A 23611-nucleotide genomic window follows, 5' to 3' on the forward strand; every position below is an offset into this window, starting at 1 on the left:
ATAGCTAGTAGTAAAAATTGCAATTTTTACAGTATTGGTCATTAACTAAAATGAGTTAGGAAATGTTTCAAGAAAACCATCAAGAAAGAAAATAAACAAAAGACCGTGGTGTACGGAAGTTTTTCTGCACTAGAAATAGTCTGGCAGCTTTCATAATATAAAATTATTTCATAATGTAAAATGCATTTTATATATTGTAAAACATGGGGCTGGAGCAATAGCACAGCTGGTAGGGTGTTTCTCTTGCACAAGGCCGACCCAGGTTCGATTCCCAGCATCCCACATGGTCCCCCGAGCACAGCCAGGAGTAATTCCTTAGTGCAGAGCCAGGAGTAAACCCTGTGCATCGCCAGGTGTGACCCAAAAAGAAAAAAGAAAAAGAAAAGTATTTTTTTGAATGTTTTTCCCCCTTTCCTTCTCAAAGTCTTTAGTTTTGTCAATTAATGAAGAAAGCACAATGTTATAGTAATCCGGTTCTCACCCTCCTGTGCCTTTAACCAACTAGACAACTTTATAAAAGGTAAATGAAACCATTCCAGAATTTTAGAGCTGAAATAGTACATGTTATACAGTATAGTCCTCCAAAGATGCCCAGGTCCTCAAAGAACTTGGGTTTATATTACACAGATGAGAGAACTGAGGCTGCTTCACAGAGGATCTTAGAACAGGGTGACTGAATGGGTTCCACACATCTCTGAGGCTCTGAAGTCAGAGATGAAGAGGTGGCAGAAACGGTGTCAGGCAGATTGGACAGGTTACAGGGCTGGCCCAGGCTTGGCTGATTTTAAAGATAGAGATATGATATCCCATACTGATACATGTGGATGGATTCTAGAAGCTCACAGAAGCCCCCCCCGCCCCTCCCGGCAAAAAATAAAAAACTTGTGTGACCAGAAAACTACACAGTCCTGGGTTAGCCTTGGTTTTAACCCAGAGAGACCCATTTCTGCAATCTCAATCACGAAAGTGTTAAAGATCAATTTGGATTGTCTTGAGCCACAAAATTTGGGGTGATCTGAGCCAAAGAATTAGTTTCAGCTGTGAAAAGACTTCACTTCATGAGACAGGAAGGGTTTGAGCATGGCGCAAGGGACCAGGAGGTGATCTTCAACTCCAGGTCTTCAGGCCCCTCAAAATCCCCCAGGTCCTCCCTTCTGAGCAGCGTGCTGAGAACTGGCCTTTTCTCTGGAAATGCAAAATGTCAGACTCATCCAGATCAAGTGATCTGGGTCTGCCAAGTTCTCTGAAGCATTTACATTTGCATTCAAGTTTGAATAGCACTTTTGAATAAAAATAGGTTCTTTTTATTAAAAACTTTTAGAATCTACAGAAATCTTTGATTTTTTTTGATGTACAAGTATGTTGCGGAAAAGAGATTTTAATATACCTACAAAATGAATGTTATCACTGATGAAAGAAATTTTTGTACTTAAATAACCAAGGTCTTTCAGTAAAATTGATTTATTCCCACCTGCAAAGAATTTTCATTCTTTGAAAATCCACAGGGATTTTCATAATCCCTTAGGGATTTTGAAACCATAAATATAAAAATATAAATCATAAATATAAACTCATAAATATAAAAGTCAGACCTTTAAATACATACTAGAATACGAATTCTTGGAATTCCTGGACTATTACTCATAGAGACATATTGGAGCATGGAGGCACGCCGGGGACAGAAAATTTATGCACATAAAATGTTTTAATTATTTTAATGTAAAAGACAGCAATGTTCCATATTTCACAAAATTAAAAAAAGCTTGAAAATCTTCTATAAGTATGTAATGAAAATAAATTTATTGAAGGATAGCAATGACTACAAAATTAATATCCCAAACTATTACTGATGCCTTCTCAATTAACAATAACATTTACTGAGTAGGTGGAAAAAATACCAACCAAGAATACAGACATTTTATAAACTACATTTTATCCAGTCTTTAACTTTTTGCTAATCTTGTACATACCAGAAAGTTTATTCAAGATGGCTGTACTGATTTAAGGTAAAATCCTTCACTGATTTTAAAACAGCTTTTCGCCTTGAAAATCAGTCCATCTGTTTACAAAATCAAAACTCGAAATGACCCAGTGAGTATTTGAAACAAAAAGATTCAGCTAAAAACAAACATTAACAGAGAATTAGTAGTGGTGACCAGATCAGAAAATTAGCCTAGTAACAGGGAGATAAGTAATTACTCGACATAATTTTGCCCGGTTAGAGCAGCGCGACTTAGTCTGCAAACTGACAGTAGGGCCCAGGCGGGCGGCACCATCCACAATCCTGTTTTCAGATTCTCAGACAAAATCCTTCTTCACTCAATTTGGAGAGAGCAAAAGCACTGAACCCACACTAAAGCCTCAAGATACACTGTACAATGACCAGGACCTTCTCTCTCTCTCTCTCTCTCTCTCTCTCTCTCTCTCTCTCTCTCTAAAGTGCACAGCTCAATGAAACTTAATGCGCACTTCTGCAAGTGCTCATCAGTGAGGACAGTACAGCAGAAGGGGGACCTCTGTTATCTCTATGTTGTTCCAACAAATAAGAGCACAGTGACAAATGAGGTGGGGAGGCAGCACCGGAAGCCTTGGACATGGTCACTAAATGCTGGTACCCAAATGACCTAACTGGTTACAGATTATTAAGAGACGCAAAAGAAGGAGCCGGTTTTTAACTTAATTTTTAAATTCTGGTCCAGATAAGAGCTTGTCTGGGCTCCCAGTCCCGTGCCCGAGGGGCAAGCAGAGGATCAGTCCCTCACCAGGTCTATACTTTGGACAGCAGACCTGACTCTGGCGCGCTCGCCTTAATGAGGTTCTGGACTTCCTTGAACTTCGGATGATCTTTATCGGCCACCAGCTGCAGCAGAACAGCTTCGCTTGTTGTTACGATGATCCCAGTTCGAGCAAGACGCTTTGAAAAAAAAAATAAATAAACAAATAAAAGACAAACTCCACATCAGGAAGTTAAGCCAGAGAATCTTGCACAGGTCTCAGATCTCTTAGGATTATTCTCAACATCAGCAAAATGGATGAGAACCCAAGTCAAAGCCAGCAGAAAGGCCCTATTAAATGAGACTTATGCATGACAGGGAGAGGACGGAGATCAGGATCCCGGCTATGTACCGTGAGTGAAAGGAAATGGATCCACGTCTCACCAGCACTGATCACCTGCTCGGACACTCAACCACTTCATTTCCCAAATACAACCTGCTTCGGGAAGGTTTGTACCCCACCTTTCAAGCCTTCATCTACTCAGCTAAGGGTGACTTTAACAATGGTATATTTAAAACTCTTATTTATATTTATCTCTTTTTTCTTAAATAAAGGTGACTTTGGGTCAGGGAGACAGTACAGGAGGTAATATGATTGCCTTGAATGAAGTTGATCCTGGTTTGGTCCCAGCAACATTATATGGATGACCCCAGATGGTCCCCCAAGCACAAGGGAACAGCTCCTGAGCACTGCTAGGTGTGGGAAAGAAGAGAAGGAAGGAAGGAAGGAAGGAAGGAAGGAAGGAAGGAAGGAAGGAAGGAAGGAAGGAAGGAAGGAAGGAAGGAAGGAAGGAAGGAAGGAAGGAAATCACTTTAAGAATTAAAATGATGATTCCTTAATTTCTTTTTTCTCCTTAAAACACCTGACATGTAGTACGTGAATCATTTCCCTAAGAAGATCCTTGTCGGATGCTTTTTCACTGTTGGTGGGAATGTCAACTGGTCCAGCCTTTTTAGAAAACAATATGGGCATTCCTTCAAAAACTAGAAACTGAGCTTCCGTATGAGCTAGCTATGAGCTAGCAATACCATTTCTGGGAATATATCCCAAGAGTGCGAAAAAGCACAATAGAAATAACATCTGCACCTGCATGTTCTTTGCAGCACTGTTCACAATAGCCAGAATCTGGAAACAACCTGAATGTTTGAGAACAGATGACTGATTAAAGAAACTTTGGCACACCAAAGGCAATCTACAGAATGGGAAAGGATATTCACACAATACCCATCCAATAAAAGATTGATATCAAGGGTATATAAAGCACTGGTTGAACTCTACAAGAAGAAAACATCCAACCCCATCAGAAAATGGGCCGAAAAAATGAACAGAAACTTTTCCAAGGAAGAGATATGAATGGCCAAAAGGCACATGAAAAAATGCCCTACATCACTAATCATCAGGGAGATGCAAATCAAAACAACCATGAGATACCACCTCACACCACAGAGAATGGCACACATCCAAAAGAACAAAAGCAACCGCTGTTGGAGAGGATGTGGGGAGAAAGGGACCCTTCTACACTGCTGGTGGGAATGCTGACTGATCCAGCCCCTTTGGAAAACAATATGGACGCTTCTCAAAAAATTAGAAATTGAGCTTCCATTTGATCCAGCAATACTACTGCTGGGAATATATCCTGGAGAAACAAAAGAGTATAGTCGAAATGACACCTGCACTTATATGTTCATCACAGCACTATTTACAATAGCTAGAATCTGGAAAAAACCCAAGTGCCTGAGAACAGATGACTGGTTAAAGAAGCTTTGGTACATCTATATAATGGAATACTATGCAGCTGTTAGAAAGGATGAAGTCATGAACTTTGCATATAAGTGGATCAACATGGAAAGTATCATGCTAAGTGAAATGAGCCAGAAAGAGAGGGACAGACATAGAAAGACTGCACTCATCTGTGGAATATTGAACAACAGAGTAGGAGACTAATACCCAAGAATAGTAGTATATAATACCAGGAGGTTGGTTCCATAGCTTGGAAGCTGGCCTCACACACTGGGAAAAAGTCATCCCAGATAGAGAGGGGAACACCAAGTAATATGTGATTGGAGATCCTGCGCGGGAAGGGAGATGCGTGCTGAAAGTAGACTAGAGACTGAAGAGTATGACCACTCAATACCCCTATTTCAAACCACAACACCCAAAAGGAAAGAGAGATATCAAATTGGAATGCCCTGCCACAGAGGCAGGGTGGGGTGGGGGGAATACTGGGTTCATTGGGGGTGGAGAATGGACACTGGTGGAGGGATGGGCTCTTAAACATTGCATGAGGGAAAAACAAGCACAAAAATGTGTGAATCTGTAACTGTACCCTCACTGTGACTCACTAATTAAAAAGTAAATAATTTTTTTTTTAAAAAAGATACTTTGGTACATCTATACAATGGAATACATCAGCTGCTAGGAAAGATGAAATCATAAATTTGCTTATAAGTGAATGGACATGGAGAATATCATGCTAAGTGGAATGAGCCAGAAAGAGAGGGACAGACATAGAAGGACTGCAGTCATGTGCAGAATATAAAATAATAATATGAGACTGACACCCAAGGACAGTAGACACAAGGGCCAGGAATACTGCCCCATGGTTGGAAGCCTGCCTCATGAGTTGGAGGAGAAGGCAGCTGGAATAGAGAAGGGATCACTAAGGCAACAATGGTTAGAGGAATCATTCAGGATGGGAGACGTGTGCTGAAAGTAGATAAAGGACCAAACATAATAGCCTCTCAGTATCTATATTTCAAACCATAATGCCCAGAAGTAGAGAGAGAGTATTGGGGAAATTTTCTGCCATAGAGTCAGGGGGAGGGTTGGAAAGGGATGGGTTCCATCACTGTCTGACTGAAACTCAAACATGAAAGTATCTCACAGTGATTCAATTTTTGAAAAAAAAATAAAAAGAAGGTCCTTGTCTAGAAATGATTGGTGGTAGCAAAAATGACGGCTATAAGGTTTAAGAATGTGTCTGTGGATAAGAAAGAAGCCATCATAAATGTTTATCACTAAACCAAGGTATAAAATTTGAGGTTATAAAAAAAATCCACTGATAATTCAAGAAATGTCTGTGCCAAACCATTCCAGTAGAATCAGACTAAAGAAAAAACATAATTCTCAAGGAGGGAGAGGGGGTGGAATGGTAGAAGAAAGATGAAGGAGAAGAGCAAAGAAAAAAAAAAGGAAAGGGAGAAAAGGAAAGGAGGAGGGGCAGAGAGGAGAATTCTAGAGAAGAGAATTTCTGGTGGGATTTGAATCAGAATCCTGAGAGAGAAAACATGGTTAACTACTCTCCCAAAAGAAGCAATCTTTGCGAGAAGCACAGGAGATGATGAGGTGGGTAGAAAACAAAACAATCCCTAAGCGAGTCAGAAGGAAAGAGCCCGAGGAGGCCCTGCCTGATGGCACAGAGAAGGAATTGCTCCAAGAGGCCTGCACAGCCCTGCGTGGTGAGAGGAATCGGCCTGAAAAGAGAGGAGCAGCTCCGCAGACACGCCTGCCCCCGGCACACTCTCCCTGCCCAAGGCCCTGGGAGGGGGCAAGGATACAGCACAGTCTGCTCAGCAGAAAGCCAGCCTGCCCCACGACAATGCGGTGATCGAGGACTCTTAGAGGATGGGCAAAGCCAAGCCCATGGCTGGAGTCAGTCCTTCAAGCTACAACACATAGGTGAGGAAGGGCAGATCAGGACATCATTTCTGAGTCCTTTCAAGACTTTGAGAACCGAGACTGCCTCCTCTCATTCAGTCAATTCCTGACCATCATTTCAAGCTCTGTAGAAATCTCAGAGGGCTGCATGCCAGCTCCAGGGCCGGGATGGGCACAGGGGCCAAGCTCAGTGGCCTGGCCTTTGCCTCCCTGCGCCCCGTGAGTCCTGGAGGGACCCGGTCTGAGCCCCCAGTGATTTCCAGGGGCCACTGAGCTTACAGGGCTTGGATCTCCTGACTCTTCCTATCACCAGAGAAACAGGAAACCCCGGCTCCAGGTCTGAGGAAGCCCAGCAAAAAGATGCAGCTCTCCGAGTGTTCTGCTGACCGTGTGCTCAGGCTGCTCAGCCAGTCCCCACAGTGGTTGGTGGCCCGGGGAAGTGCGCAGACCAGAGGCCCAGAAGCCCTTCGGAGCAAACCAAAACATGCAGAGTAGGACTTAGCTTTCAGACTAATACGGGAGCTGTGGGGGGGACTAAAGAGGGGTACTGAACGACTCAGGATCAGTGGATCAGACTCAGAACCAGTCAGACTAAGGACTCCAGACATGGGGAGGTGAGGCTCGCAGGCTGTGCATTGGCCCATCCAAAATGGCTCGGAGGGCTGTGCCCATGTTGATGGCCCAGTCTGATGCCCCAGCACTGCATGGAACCCCAAGCACCAAGCCAGTGGCAGTCCCTGAGCATCTCCTGGTGTGGCTTCCTCCTAGAAGAGGAAGTAGTGATGCAAATCCCAGCATTTCAGTGGACACGGGGCCAGGGTTTCACTGGCTTTCCAAGTTCTCCCCTTCCACTTGTGCAATGCATCCAATTAGAGCAAAGTAAAGGGCCAGCTACTCTGACCCTGCAATTGGAAAATGCAAGAACTGCCTCTGAGAGGTGGTAGGGATATAGGAGTCTTCAAATTGCCAAGTTACACTGAAAACTCTCCAGCATACAAAGACACCGGGTTCAAGAGAGAGCTGCGTTCCCCAGAGCTGCGCATTTACTCTACAGTTACTGGGGGAAAGCAATAACTCCTGACAGATGGGACGTGCTCAACAACCTTGCTGAGTGAAGCACACAGCACAGCCTCTGGCACGGCAGAAGCCTCTATAGAGGCACAATAAATCTTTTAGCACAATGATCTTAACTGAGAGATCATAGACCATCTCAGGAATTCTCTTCAGTGCTGTTCTCAGGGAACTGAGAGAAGGTAAGCTGGTGAGACTGCGACTTCACTTGAAGAGTCACAGAAAAATGGGCAAATGTCATATTTCTCCCAATAAGTTAGGGACACAGAAAACCCCTCCCTACCAAACCAAAAAAAAAAAAAAAAAGATAAATCTGAAGTGGGATCAGGTTTCCATCAATATTGGACCAGATTCTTTTTCCCTTTGCAGCAATGACAAATCAATCCAAGGCGATACTGGTGGTGTGAGCATGTGGCTGTGTGAGCCACTGGCAGTGTGAGCACCCAGCTCTGAGTTCCCGCTGCAATCATACTGCTATTTTGCTATTACTGCTTTACTTCCATTATCCTTACTTGGTTTGCTGTTGCTCATGTTATTCCCTTCATGTGATCAGTTTTACCAGACTTACACAATCCCTTGCGGGCTGGGGAGATAGTCCAGTGGACTGCAGGGCATGACTGCATGCAAGAGGCCCTGCACCACATGGTCCCCAAGTGCCCAGCCAAGAGTAGCCCCTAAACAGTTACAGACCAAACACCAAACGCACACACACATACACACACACTCAGGCAGTTCCCAAGACTCCAGCCCCAAAGGCCTCGTGTGAGAAATTCTGTGGAGGGAAGGAAAGAATATGGTCAGGGTACAATTTGTGTCATAAAAGACTTGCCTGTACATGTACCATCTGAAGGTCTCAAAAACAGTTCTGCTTCCTTTTGTAAATAAGATCCATTGAACTTGGCAACTGGATCCACATACATCATTCTAAGATTATTAAAGTTGGAATTAAATATGAGACAGACAGAGAGAACAAAGAGAGATCCACAGGATGGAGTGAATGTTTCACAGAACTGCCCAGTAGTCCCGTGGTAGTCCCAGTCAGGGAATAGGATATGCTTATGGCCACTGCAATGCAACAGAACAAAGAGTCATTGGGGATGGGGGGAGAGGCAGCATAAGGGGCAAAGGCACTTGCCTTGCACACCGTCAACCTATTTGATCCCTGGCACCACATACAGTCCCCCACAAAGATAACAAAGACTCATTGAGCACCAGGCCCTCAGCTCCATCCCGACTCTCTCATGCGAAACACCATGTAATCCTGTATGTGAATGTGTCTGGTCAGGACATTGCTCTATCCCCAGAAATTCAAGTCTGAGGAAACCTAATATAAGGTAGAACTGGGCTTAGGCCCACAATACCCTCAGTTTTGGTTAAATATTAGCTGAGCTAAGCCTAAGTGAGTTGTTTTTTTAAGCTGAGAATCTTTGAATGGTTCAATGAGGCCCTAGACTAGGCAAGCATGCTCTCTCTCCTCTGTCTGTCTGTCTGTCTGTCTGTCTCTCTCTCTCTCTCTCATCACTTAATTCACCTATGGAACTATAGAAAACACCAATGAAAATGTGAGAGAGACTTTTGCGACTATCATAAATCTATGACGACTTGAGACATTACACAGGAATTGGTGGGAATACCTCCAAGGACATCGAGCACCTTCAAAACTGGAAATCAATAATACCCTCAGACAAAATTCAGGTGAAAAAGGTGAATCTTTCATTCTGGGTCAATAGTGCACACTCTTCAAATGTACTGAGAAAGCTTGAAAACTGAGTTACTTTAAAGGAGGACATTTACCTCAAGAGCAAACATCCGATCCATCATGCTTCTCGAAGAGGTGGCATCAGCAACAATGTGAACCTCGATACCCCGGCCAACAAGCTCCAGAGCTGTTTGTTGGATGCACACATGAGTCTAGTAGGAAATTGGAGAGACATAATGTAATAACATGAAAAAAAAAGACATTTAAAAAGTATGCACCACAGGATCAAGCAGAAAAAAAGCACACCAGGTTTAGTAAGACCTTATCCTCCATCCATTTGGCCTCCAGAGAGGTGATCTTCACACCTTGACACTGAACAGCATTTCTGGCTTTGTTTTCTTCTATGAAATCAGGAACTAGGATCTTGTTCCTCATACTAGAAGCCCTGAGCATATTCTTAGGGTTCTCAGAATAATTAAAGATTTTCATCTATGTCATCCTGGATGATCTTTATAACAAAGATTACTAGCATCCAGCTTTGAGGCCAATGCAGCTGGGCTTGGTTTTGAATTCATGTCAGGGTCTGACATAAAGGATGCGGCCACATTGCTGCAATCTGAGAAAATACTGGGACAAATAGTCCCGTGGCCATTTACAGCACAGGTAAGTCATGCACCAAACAATTGTGACCCGGGCACAAATACCCACTGTGTATCAGCTGCAAATAGATTATATAGCTTCCATCATTGTAAGAACTACCTTATGACAATATACCACCAGAGAACAGAATAAAAATGAGATCCCGCAAAACTATATTATTCATCCAGTGGAAGCAGACTTCAATACTGCCACAGTGTCAACAGCATCCCCACAGGATGAGAGGGTTTTAAAGAATTATCAGCTGACATCTCATTGAAACAAGCACCGGAAGACTGCTCAAAGATGATTCTGATTAGGCATGAGGGCTAATGATGATGAACGAGCAACAAAGTACAAAAGTCAGAAATAGCATTTAGTCTGACATTTATACCAACAGGCTTCCTCTATGCAGTATTACAGAAAAGAAAATACAGGATTATTTTATATGCAGCTAATGAGGTGACATCTTTTTACTATTTGCTATTAACTATAAAAATAAAATATCTTAAGTAAATTACTTTAATTATTTAAAATTCATTTGACATTTCACTAATTTTTATTTTCATTTAATAGTTACTTAATAGTGTAACATATCCAATTTTTTAAAGATCAATTTAACTTAGCATTAGGAATACATCCATATTTTTTCCTTTAAAGTAGTATACACAGGATTCAAATGTGAAGGACAATGAGCCATGTGAATTTAAGGTTCTTCTAATCCAAAAATATGACCAAAGTGATACTGAAAAATACATAAATAAAAACAATGTCTTTGGTGAAAAAGTATTCCAAAAGGAGTGATTAAAAAAATAGGCTCAAAAGGAAGATCGCCCCATGGCTTGGAAGCCGATCTCACGTGCTGGGGGGAAAAGGCAGGTGGGAGGGAGAAGGGACCACTAAGTAAATGATGGTTGGAGGGATCGCTCATGATGGTAGGTGCGTGCGGAAAGTGGACTATGGACCAAACATGATGGCTATTTAGTGCCTATATTGCAAACCATAACACCCAAAAGGACTGAGAGAGTAAGAGGGAATGTGTCTGCCACAGAAGCAAGGGGATGGAAGGGGTGGGGGTGGCAGGAGGGACACTGGGAACACTGGTGGTGGAGCAAGGGCACTGGTGGAGGGATGGGTATTCAAACATTGTTTGATTGAAACTAATCACTAAAATTTGTAAGTCTGTAACTATCTCATGGTGATTCACTAAAATTAAAAAAAAATAGAAAAGGCTCAAGAATCAATTACTATATTCAAATCTAACTACATCCCTTCTTAGCTAGTTAACCTTGAATAAGCTGTTGGCATCTCTGTGTTTTAGTTTTCTCATCTATAATATGCACACAGTAAGTTCACTGGGTTGATGTGAGAGTTTAATAAGTTAACAGATACAAAGTGTCTAGCTTCGTGTCACGAATTTAGTTATCACTGAACAACAAATGGGCAGAAGGTATTCGTCATCATTAACTCCTACCACGTTTTTAATAAACAAGGTAAAACTCTGCCTCTGGAAATACCAATTTTTCTACAAATAATATTGTGCTGAAACCAAATAACAGGTACTTACTTCTACTCCAAATAACACAACACTCCGAACTCCAGGAATTTCTGCTAATGCCGCTTCTACTTCTGGCAACACCATGGAAAACTTGGTCTTGGGAAGTACTAACTTTACACCTGTTAAATCGATTTCTTGAACAGTACTTCCCAGACCCTTAGGGTACTGTTCCGTGACAATAACTGGAATTCCTAAAATCCGGGCCCCTTGTAACTGAAAAAGTAACCAGACATGAAAACAGTGAGCTAGAGACACAATTGCATATATGAGTGTATCATACTTAGGCGATATGAAAAAATATAAAATAAGCATACCAATCTTTGTCCCACGCTGATAATATCTCCAAAATACTTGATGGCTGGTCGAAACCTTTCCTGCATATCACAGCAAAAAAATACAGTGCTGGAAGGTGTAAGATTTCCCAGGGTAGTAAGCTGAAGAAAGAATGAAAAAAGAATGACTTAGAACTTGTTAAACAGTGACATTGATTTTTCAGTGGAGGTCAATAAAAGATGAAAAATATTCCTACTGTTTGGTATAGCAAGTCAGTTTCTAGAACTAATAATCAAAATAAATGATATGAATGATAAAAACCATACAGAATGCTATTCACTGCATTGCTTTTAGAGTAAAAATTATAAAATAAAACAAGAACTCAATAATGTAGAAACTATTTAACAAATTCACATGACAAAAATATTACAGCCAACTAAAATAACAGGAAATTCATGTTTTCAAAGAATCTGTAGCACCTCAGGTGAAATGTTCATACTCCATGCAATATTAATTTTAAAAACTGACTATAGCTCAATAGTTTCAAGAACATAAAAATGCTAATAAAATACAAGCAAATATATGAAAATATTAACAAGTGTAACGTTTTTTTCTCCATAGTTTTCTCATATTTTCCAAATGCTATTTAAAAACAAGTTCAGGGTGCTATTTAAAAAATGCTTAACTTTTATAATCAAGAAAAAAATAGGATAGTAAAGAATTTAAATTTGATGAGGTATTGCCTACAAGCACATAGAAAACTGTGTGATAGAGACTAAGGAACACAACACAGATCAATCAATCAAATGATTCAGAACAAATCAATAATTACTGTCATCATGTCAGAAATATCAAGATATAACAAGCAACTTTTATCTATCTTAGTATTTCTCTGATTGATCTTCAATATGCTCGAGTGGGCGCCATTAACATTTCCATTTGTCCCTGTCTCGTGCTAGTGTAGCCCAATGATATCTGCTCGCCGCTCCAGGAACACAAAGAGCCTCAACCCGTCCATTCAGGGTTTTGACGAAGAAGTTTGACCATCTTGTAGATGGGTGGCTACTCGGTAACAGCTCTAGTCCAGCAGTTGTCTCGGAATCGCATTACGTGTCTGGCCTATCTGATTTTTGATGCCGGGGCAAACGAGGCAGCGTCCCTGATTCTTGATCATCGATGGAGGTAGGAACTCTGGATTCCTCTTCTCACTTAAGTGAAATGTGATACTCCAAGCATAGCTCTTTCGATTCCTCTATGGGATACCCGAAGAGCATTCTCATCCTGTTTTCGTAGGACCCAGCTCTCTGAGGCTAGTGCATGTCAGTGCTAGGATGTTAGTGCAGGAAGAACAGTGGAGTCGAAAAGATGTGCCCAGAGCTGGAGGAGGTTCTTCATCCTCAACCACTTCTTCGACGCTCTTGAAGGCATTCCATGCTGCTCTCTTCTTCCTGCGCAGTTCAGGTACCAGGTCGTTCCTCAAGTTGAGTTCTCCACCCAGGTACACATAACTTCTGCATTCAGAGATGTTTGTTCCGTTGAGAGCAAGCAAATGGAATATTTCTTAGATATAAGAAATTTAATCTTAAGAGATTAAAATTATCAAAAGTAATTTGTAAGGTGCAATGAAAGTCCAACTTTTCACTGACAACCACTACATTCTTATTCTCATGAACAGAGATTATTTGGACAGCTGCATCCTTAAACACATTTATCACAATCAGAAAAGCCAACTGGATTAAAATGGAAATTAGGTATCATGTCACCAAACTTCACATTAATTGTTAGAGTTGTTCTATTCTTATAACAGAGTGCTTTATATGCAAAAAAACTAAACCAAACCCCTCCCCCCAAAAAAATCACTGTTGAACAATAATTTAATCCTCTGAAATTCCTAGAAGACTGAGTATTTTTCTTCCTACTTTCTCAAATTACAGCCAGATCTGTAACAGTGACTGTTAGGTCCTGAGTAAACTGATCAATCTCCTCTTAGTTGTCACCCCTCCAATCTCCGCTCAGATCACCCATGGATGAGAGTTATCAGTACCCTCCCAGAGGTGCCTAGGTCAATTATACTCTGGGGCTTTGCCATGCTCCTGGCCCAGGCCCACCTCAGAACCTGTGCAGATACTTGGGACACAATTACATAAGAAATTAACTGAATCAGTAAATGAAATGTTTTATCCTTAACAACATGTAATCAGTTTGTATTTATCTGCGCCCTACTCTGAGGGCATTTTCGCCACCATCTAGTACTAATTCACGTGCAATATAAGGCTGAGTTTATGTAAGAATGTGATGGACATCTATGATTCTAGTTCTACTTACTGGGTTTTCTTACTTTGACAATAAAGCATGCTTAATGTAAATAACCATGCATTCTACTTCTAGCTGTATCTTTAATTTTTTAAATTGAGGTAATACTGTCTTACAATACTTCATGTTACTACTTAAAACAGGGACCCAAGGGACACTCCTAGAGATGATTCCAGTGCAGGCCTGGCAGTGCTGTTCAGGACCTGTGCCCCCAGGCCCAAAGGGGAGACACCTGACAGTGTAGGAGACATACTGTTCCGTATGAAACTTAGGGCTTCTCATACAAGATATGCTCCAGTCCTTTGCTTCAACTCTCCAGCCCCTATTAAACACTTGGCTGCTCTCAAAAACATGAGTATTATATATATATATATATATATATATATATATATATATATAAACTTGGGGTAGTTAAAAAAATCCCTCTTTATAATGAAATTTTGCAAATTCTCAGTAGATATTAAATGCTGGTCACAAAGCAGTATCTTTCGTCCTTAACATTTCAAGTGCAGGGCCCTGGGACCGGCTTGGTGGCTAAAAGCATTCGGTCCCCGACATGAGCTAAGCATAGTCCTGTCAGCTGCTTCCGGGGCAAGCACCACCACTGAAAGTGAAGGCGCCCAGGCAGCACTGAGGCTGGGTGTGGGAGCTCTGCAACCAAACATGGGACTCCTGGTTAGCATCAAACCAAGTATGAGCACCCCACCCCACCCCCGCCCCCACATCATCATGGCAAGAGCAACAAAAGACAAGAGATAAAAACAGGAGACAAAAAAAGTTATTTTTAAAAAATAACATATGGACCAAACATGATGGCTGCTTGTTTCCTGTGTTACAAACCGTCACACCCAAAAGGACAGAGAGAACAAGAGAGATTGTGCCTGCCACAGAGGCAGGAGGTGGCAAGGGGTGGGCGTGGGGGGTGGGAGGAATACGGGAAACATTGTGGGTGGAGAATGGGCACTAATGGAGGGATGGGTACTTGAACATTGTTTGACTGAAACACAATCATTAAAGTCTCTAAGTCTGTAAATGTATCTCATGATGATTTATTTTAATGAATTTTAAAAAGTAACGAACTTCAGGTTTCCAGGTATCTAGGGGTGGTTTAGGACACACTGCAAAGGCAGTTTGCTTGGAACTAGCTGTTTCAAACAATAGTAAAGCAATACAGCCAACCTCTTACCACAATAAACAAACAAACAGCTGAACCTGCAAGGAAGTAAAGTAAGCACCCTTGGCACTGACAGGTTTGTTCCTAAACAAGCCTGCTACAGCTTACACTTGCTTCTCATTTTTCAACTCTCAGATTTTACCAGACTATCGACTACTTCAACGGACACTCCTAATCAGTTTGTCTGAATTCTAAATTCACAGGATGCTATTAACAAATCAGAAAAATGGCCACAAGGCACGCAAACCATTATCAGCCAAGGCTAAAGGAAAAAAGATTCCAAACAAAATAAAGTAGATCAAAACTCAGATAGCTTTAGCGTCCAGGGCTCTCGCAAAGCAGCAGCTGTACATAATTTATAAACTGAGACAAGAGCTTTCGGGCAGACTCATTAAGAAAATGTTAAATTATGTATTTCAGGGAGATTAGATTAGAAAATGATCAGAATATCCCAAACTAGGAGATTGAAAGTGACAACACCTGTAGCCACCTAGAAAAACCTATGAATTCAGAGACTGGCCTTCTCCTATGTGACCTGGTACCTGGTGCGTCTCGGTCAAGGACTCCAGACCTAGGGTTTCAGCCCTAGGCAAGGATCCACCTCCAACACATGAAGTATCAACCACAGACACAGGTCGGAAATGAAGCCTTGAAATCCTGAGCACTCTGAAAAACCTTCTGCACAGAGGAGCTCATCATCCATCAACCCTCAGCAAAGTAAGGCCACAGAGTTCAGTGAGGCAAGATGTGCATTTCCGGCAGAGAGGACTGGTGATAATTGAGTGTATCCAAAAGGTGTTAATTTAGTACATCAAAAAAGGAGTAGTTCCTGAGTGCAGAGCCAGGAGTAACTCTTGAGTAACTGGCTGTGACAATTATAAAAAAATTAAATAAAAACAAATTGAAAAAAGGTGTAGACACTCTCCAAGGAATTGGAAGTTTAACTGCTGACACCTCCCCCTCCGCCACCCCCCACCACACACACACAAGTGGTCTCAGCACTTGAACATTTATTCCTTGGGAGTACAGAGAGACATGGCAAAGATGCCAAGCCTACCATTAGGAGGAAGGCACACAGGGCAGGACCAGCGAGTACCCTACTCTGACTCTAACAGGCTGAGTGACTCTCAAGGTCTTTTCTTCAAATTTCAAAACCTCCAGCGACAGGGAGAAACCCACCAGAAGAGTGGACTTTCTACCCAAAGACCTGACACACTCCTCTAAACCTGTCAAGGTCACCAGCAACAATGAAAGCCTGAGAAACAGCCCAGAAGCAGTGAAGGAGCCAGGTCAGTTGAAAGCAACTGTTATCTTGGACCGAATATGAGGTGTAACAGGGAAAAGCTAGGTAAGAAAACCCAAATAAAACGGAGAGCTCAGTTAACAGACTGCCCTGTGGACAAGGTTCTTCAGCTTGGGAAAATGTAACAGTAAAGTTAAATGACAAGAGATGTGATGTAAAGGGCGCCCAGGTACTGTGATTGTAGCTCTACTGTTAACTCCAACACTACTCTAAACAAAACCTTTTAAGAAACGGGGTCTTGAAATGCTGGTAACTGGGGAGGAAAGATACTAATTTATGAATAACCTTCATATCGTACAAGCCAAAAGGAGACTTGGAGGCTATCAAACCCCCCCAGCTGTGTCCATCCAGCCTCTCTCCCAGTTCTACATACATCCGAATAGCTTGCTGATAAAATTACTTATCAATTTTAACTCAGGGATTTTTCTTACTTGACTCATGAAAATTTTTCTGGCAACAAACTTTGCAGATAACTAAAAATACTGCCCACAAAAACCACTTACAGGTAAATCCTAGCATAGCAAATTTAAAGTGTATTAGTTCAGTAATTACAAATTATTGAATTACACTTCAAGAAACATACAAAAAATCTTATAAAAATTCCAGTATAAACATACCTTTATACCCCTGTGTATATACATATTCCTGGACATATGTAAAAATAATTTCAAAGAAATTGTGCATGTTTAAATATAAAAAGTTGGGGGCTGGAGCAATAGCACAGTGGGTAGGGTGTTTGCCTTGCACGAGGCAGACCCGGGTTTGATTCCCAGCATCACATATGGTCCCCTGAGCACCACCAGTAGCAATTCCTGAGCACAAAGCTAGGAGTAGCAGAGCCAGGAGTAACCCCTGTGTATTGCTAGGTGTGATCCAGAAAGCAAAAAAAACAAAAAAAAAAACAAAAAAAATAAAAAAAATATAAAAGGTTTGATCATATCCAATGATAGATATCCTTAAGCAAGTTAAGAAAGTTCAACTAGAACCTTCTGTTGAGTGATTTTAGAATTGTCACAGCTGCAATTTGACCTTGTATGTCAGAATCAGAAGGGTTTTCATTCCTAAGTCCAATTACTATTGTTATGATGACAGTATTTGCTATTGCTTATCAACAGTTTCATATCCTACCCCCTGAATTCTGATTGGACTTTAACACTTTCTGAGTCCTACTGGGATCACCCCTTCTTGCCTGGTGTCTTCAGTTACCCAGGACAGGTCCCTAGGGTTCTGGACTTGCAAACTGATGCACTGGACACCAGCCTGTTCTCCACAGAACGAAGGAAGAATGTTCTGTTGAATTGTGTTCTGTTGAAACGTAGCCTGACCCCCATTCAAATGTGGAATTCCCCAACTGCCATCATACCTCTGAGTGGCCTTATTTGGAAAGAAATCATTGAAAATATCATGAGTTAAGAAGAGGTCAACCCAAAGAGAGGTGGGTACCTAATCCAAAACAACAGGTATCCTATACAGAAGACAGCTGCACCCTGACTGTGGAAGAGATCAGGTCTGACTAGTCCCTCCATGAAGGAATGCCAAAGGTGGCTGGCAAACCACCAAAAGCCAGGAGAGAGACACCTCACAGCCCTCAGGAGTCAACCCTTAGGCATTTCACTGGCTCTGCTCTAGACTCTGGGGCAAGTCACTTCTACTGTATAAACGGATCAGTTTGTTTGACTTGGTCAGAGTGAGCAAACTCTTCCAAGGAGTAAACCTGCAATCTACAGGAATGGTTCAGGTTTAGAATGGGAAATGGGAAATTCGCCAGCATTTTACAGTCTATTCATTACAGCCACAGTCACAGCATAGGTATAATGTGCCTGACCATTCAGAGGGGGTCCAGGGTGGCAGGACTCCACTCAAGGTGCTTCCAAGGAAACAGCATTCCACAGCTCCAACAGGGACCCACAACAGAGGTCTCTGATGTGACCCCAGGGCCATTAGAAAGATCCCAAAACTGCATCCCTGAGGACATGAGTATCTGAGTCCAGTTTTAATTACATGGAATTAGGCAAATCATTAACACCTCCAAAGATCATTTTCTTACTCTGTAACAATGCAAGAAAAAATAGACTGTACCTCTAAGGGCTATTTCGGGGATTAAACTATAATAATATAATTCCCTAAGTATTATTAAGCTATTTTGAGAATTCTCAGCAAGGAAATATACAGTACACTCCAAAGTTTGACTCATTAAGAAACCTTTCTTCAAAATGAAGTTAAAGTACCATTTACTATTAAGACTCCTTAAGAGATCTATAAACGACTTACACTTGTATACACAACTCCACATTCAAGGCCGCCTAACTAATTATATTCTCTGCAGAATGAAGAAAACAAATCACAAGTGGATTTCAAGAGGTCACCGTGACTTACCATTACACCGTCTTTTCCTGATTGGGCTTTATTAATTTATTCTGCAAGAGAATACTGTTTCACCTGCTGGGAAATTCACATCACAGGCATTAATATCGAACTCCAGCATGTCTCTCAAACGAACTCTCATTTGAAGTTGCTTCTCTCCATCCACCTCAGAACTAGGGCCAGGAATTTCTTAAGAGGGTGGCTCAGATTGGGGTAAAAGTGAGGATGATGGCCAGGTCTGGGACACAGTCTGCCTCAACAGACAGGTCTGGCCTGTTTCTCCACCTGTTTCTGACACCCTTTTCACTGTAAAGGTTTTGTAATCAAATCACCAACCTCCAAACTACCCAGTCCAATGGGGAACAGATGCATTTTTCTATTCTTTTCAAACCCTGCCACCCTCTCTCCCTTCACACCTAGCATCATCAACTTTCGGGTCTCCTCTTAGGAAATATCCTGAACCTGTTTAACAGAACAGCAGTAACCAACTGCTGAGGGAGTGAATGCTGGAGCTGCATCGCTTCCAATTAATTTCCCATCTCAGGTAAAGGTCAAAGTGACCTTCCCTGGGAAGCCCTAGTCTTCTCCCCACACAAAGCAGCCGGGGGCCCTGCCCCCCCAGCACAATGCCAGGGCCCTCCTCTCTTTCCCTGGGGATCCCACCTCCGCCTCGCCTCCCCAGGGGACAAGCTGGAAAAGCTGCAGGTGGTTCTGTATCATATTTACACAAGTTTCCAGGATTGAATATTTCCATTGGTTAAAACCCAGGAAATATCTATTGGAAAAACTGGAAGCTGTAAGTTATAAATATGACCCAATTCATCCTGCCTAATCCTCATTTACATTTCTTTCCCCGTATCTCAAAATTCCTCAGACTTCAGACACATTCAGAATATAAACCACGCTGGAAACGTGAGCTGTCACCTGAGCTGGCAGCAGCCTCGCTGCCTTCTGGTCAGGGGGGTTGGCAAAGGAAGACAACTAAAGGGCGAGGATGGCCTGGCCTAACCCTGGCAGTGGAGTCCCCACAGAAGCACGGAGGAGAGGGGAGGGTGAGCAGTCCAAGTCACGGTGAAAAGTGTCAGTACAAGCATGCGCGAGCAAAGCCCGGTGAACAGACATTCGAGGAGACAGTTGGGGAGCCAGGGTCATCTCTGCTCAAAGGTCTAAACGGAGAAATAACAAGTCACACTACTTGAGCCCAGAGACTCTGTGGGGAGAAGAGATGCTCTTGGTCCCTTCCTCAGGACCAGGGCCTTACCACCCCAGCACCATGCCTCACTGGGGTGTCACCTTGAGTCTAAATGAAAAACATCTACTGCACAGAACCCTGAGCAGCAACCAAGCAATATCACAAGTTCATATTTGTAATCGGCTCTCGGTACTGCTGGATATTTCCATTAAGCACAAAAGGAGCACGCAGAGGTGAGGGCTGGCTTGAGCAATGACCTTTCCATGCTTTGCTGGGTCTGCCACTCACAGGGTCCTCTTGGGAGATTTTCCTTTTGGCCCTGCTTTTTCGCAAATGGAGGGGTTCGATCATCAGGGAAGATATGAAAAACTGGATCTTATTTACATTCACTGTGCCAGGCAGCTGACACTCAAATGTTTGTGACATGAACTCTAATGGTCTGGCCATAAAATGTTTACATCCCTGGGATGAGATGGCTAGGTTCCAAAAAAATAGTCAAATAGTCATAAAAGGGAAAAATATACTTTCCCTTCTGAAATTACATAAGTGTATATACCTTCACTATAATATAAATACATACATAAACCCGAACACGTATCAGCATACTGAAAGTATGTATGCACATTCTCCATTCTCTATGTCTAAGTGGGGAAGGCAGCCAGTGGAAGAAGTCAAAATATCAAGGTCACCAAAACAAGAATATAAAGGAAAAACATTTTTAAATTTGATCATATATTAAGGGCTATATAACTGATAACCAATGTTTAAAAATTCCTGGACTATTTAGTGAGAAAGGCAACACTTTTTATAGGATGAACAAGTAATGCTATTATTAGAATTAGTTTAAACATCATTATGCTAAATTAACTACTGATTATCTCCTACACCAGCAAGATATTTCAAGAGCCACAATTCAGTGACATGAACCTTCTGAAAATATCATAAGATCTCAGGTATACATATTTACTTTATACATTTATAAAATGTTTAGCTGAAAAGACTGGGGCCTTGAATTTTTCAATAAAAAATCCTATCTTAGGGATGACAGGGGGATCTTTACAGACTTGGGGGGGGGGCTAGTAAAGCTAGTTTGGTATAGGATTTTCCCACCCACTATATGAAAGCATAACTACAGAACCTGAGGATTCCTCTTTCTTGTACAATCCCAGGCCACCTCCGTTCATATTCAGATTCTCTCCTTATTAATGAGTGTCAAAGATGCATCAAATTTCTTGGGTATTTTGGAATCAATAATCTATATAAACTGACAAGGGATGCTGTGGAGGTGTCAAACAAGTAAACTCTTGACATAAAATGGGAAGCCATAACCCCCTAAAGAAGCACATTCTCTAACTTCACTGGGGACAAAGGCAGGGCCAATTCTGAGGCATCAATGACCCCACAGCCCTGTGGGCTCTCCAAGGATGGACAGTGGCCCCCATCAGTGTTTGCCTTTAAAAACAGGGATTCTATCTAGGTTTAAATACTTGCTCTGAGCTTCTCTGGCATGGAAGGAGGAAAAAAGGCCAATTCTGCAGCAACTATAGCTAGGGGGAGAGGGGGAAACACCTGAAGAACAGTCCATTGAAAAATGACACTTGAATACTGAAATATCTTTTAACACCCCAATCCCAAATCTTGAGTTTGTCTTTTCACTGCTCTCTCTTCTGAAAGACCGTATGGATTTCTGAAGACAAACAAACAAAAACCCCTGCCCTTGGGGATGCAACTTAAATTATACTTTGTTGCTTCTTTTCAAGATTTCTTTCGCAAAATACAAATCCTCCATTGAATCCTGAGAAAAGCATTTTGAGTTCAGCTGACCGACGCGCGGAATAGCGCCCGGCTTTTTCTTTCTTCCTTTTCAGAAACGAAAAGCTGATCATTAATTCTGCAGTCCGTGAAATCAATGTTCAGCAAAAGGGGGCCGGGGTGGGAGGTAATCCCATCCTGAGAGCCAAATGACTTTTCAACGTAAGCCATGCGTCTGTCATCCACAGATTTCACTGACAGCTCCCAGGAAGAGCCAAGCAAAGGCTTTGATCGTGCGCACCCAGGGCTCCTGCAGCGAAGGGTCTGGAAGCTGGACCAGGGGACGGGGAAAGGGTCTCTGCGAAAGTTTGGGTTTCCGCAAGTGGTCAACCCAACTCCGGGGAACCAACCCTACCGCCACGGCTCGCCCCCCGAATCTCCTTTGCCCCGTTCCGCATCAACCCGCAAAGACACTCGGGCTTCTACCGCACTGCCCTTCGGTTCCGCAGGAGGCTGGGACCCGGGCGCACGGGCGGCTGCGGGGAGCTCAGGACCACACACGTGGGGACGCGCGCGCGCGCCGCGGACAGCTGGGGTCCCCCGCCCCCGCCGCAGGCGGGGACAGCTGGTGACCGTCACCTTTGCCCCGGCCGCTGGTTTGAGCCGGCGCCCAGGCTCGCGGCGGCTGGGCGGCCCTTCCCGGCGGGCCGGGCACCTGAGGAGCGCGCCGGGGGCGGGGACCGGCTGGGGAGCCCCGGGACCCGGGGCAGCGGCGGGGCGCGCGGCCCTCCCGCGGGACCCACCTGGATCTGCAGCGGCACGAGGCGCACCTTGCAGCGCTCGCTCACCGCGAAGCCCTTGGGCAGGTCCACGTACTGGCCCCACTCCTCGGCGAAGAGCTGCACCACGAATTTGCGGTGCATGTCGATCTGGTCGCCGTAGAGGCTGAGGAACTTCTGGATGAGCAGCTCGTAGCCCGCGCCGTGCGGCACGGACGAGGGCCGCGCGAACACCGAGAAGCAGAAGAGCACGGGGACCGCGCCCGACGGCGCCGCCGCGCCCACGCCGCCGCCCGCCAGCGCCGCGACAGCCGGCTCCGCCGCCGCCATGTTCCCCGCGCGTCTGCGAGCTCCGCGCCGGCCGAGGCGCTCCCCGCGCCCGCCGCCCGCCGCCGCCCCGCCCGCTCCGGAAGGCGAGGGGGCGGGTCCAGGCGCCCGCGGCCGGCGCGCGCCGCTCCCCGCCGGGCCCGAGGCGGGGAGGGGTTAGGGGCAGGGGCTGCGCGCGCGCGCGCGCGGGGCGGGAGCGCCTGCGCCCGCCGCCCGGTCCGCCCCCTCCAGCCGGCCGCGCCGCCGCAGCTCCGACGGCTGCGCTGCCGAGTCCCCGCGCTAGTGCGCGCTCCAGTCCCCGCGGCTTGTGGCTCCCCGTCCTCTGTCGCCTTCCCTCCTTCGGGCAGCACTCCCCTGGACGTCAGGGGCTCCGAAGCTGCCCAGTCGAGTGGGCGGGGGCGCGTTACCCTGGGCCTGGTGTCAAGCCCGGTAGGGTGGCCGCAGTAATACCGCCCAGTGGAAGGAACTGATGAGCTCAGGCAGAATGTCAACCCTCCTTGGGCGCCAAAGCTCACAACTTCGCTTTTCCAGTCCCATAGAACACGATGTCAAGGCATGGATTTCAGATCCTGCCCTCCCTTTAACACCATCCATTTTCCCGCAGAAATTGGACGGGGGTGGGGGGTTGCATTATAGGGAGACCTCAGAGTGAAAACTGGGCCTGCTTGCCAGCCGGCTACTGTTTTCGAGTGAGAATCTCCGCCTATGAAAAGTGTCAGGGATTATGTTACCAGAAGA

General features: G+C 43.9%; 1 protein-coding gene across 1 annotated transcript; it reads right to left on the reverse strand.

The window, feature by feature from the left end:
* Positions 1-1698: 1698 nt before the first annotated feature.
* Positions 1699-22934, reverse strand: ISOC1 (isochorismatase domain containing 1). The gene is made up of 5 exons (XM_004609830.3): positions 22571-22934; positions 11711-11830; positions 11406-11609; positions 9298-9414; positions 1699-2914 (listed from the first exon to the last, which is right to left on the reverse strand). The coding sequence occupies exons 1-5, from the start codon at positions 22874-22876 to the stop codon at positions 2768-2770; spliced, it is 894 nt and encodes a 297-aa protein (XP_004609887.2). The 5' UTR covers positions 22877-22934; the 3' UTR covers positions 1699-2767.
* Positions 22935-23611: the final 677 nt, after the last annotated feature.

Source organism: Sorex araneus, chromosome 6, assembly GCF_027595985.1.
Source record: "Sorex araneus isolate mSorAra2 chromosome 6, mSorAra2.pri, whole genome shotgun sequence".
In the NCBI taxonomy this organism is placed as follows: domain Eukaryota; kingdom Metazoa; phylum Chordata; class Mammalia; order Eulipotyphla; family Soricidae; genus Sorex; species Sorex araneus.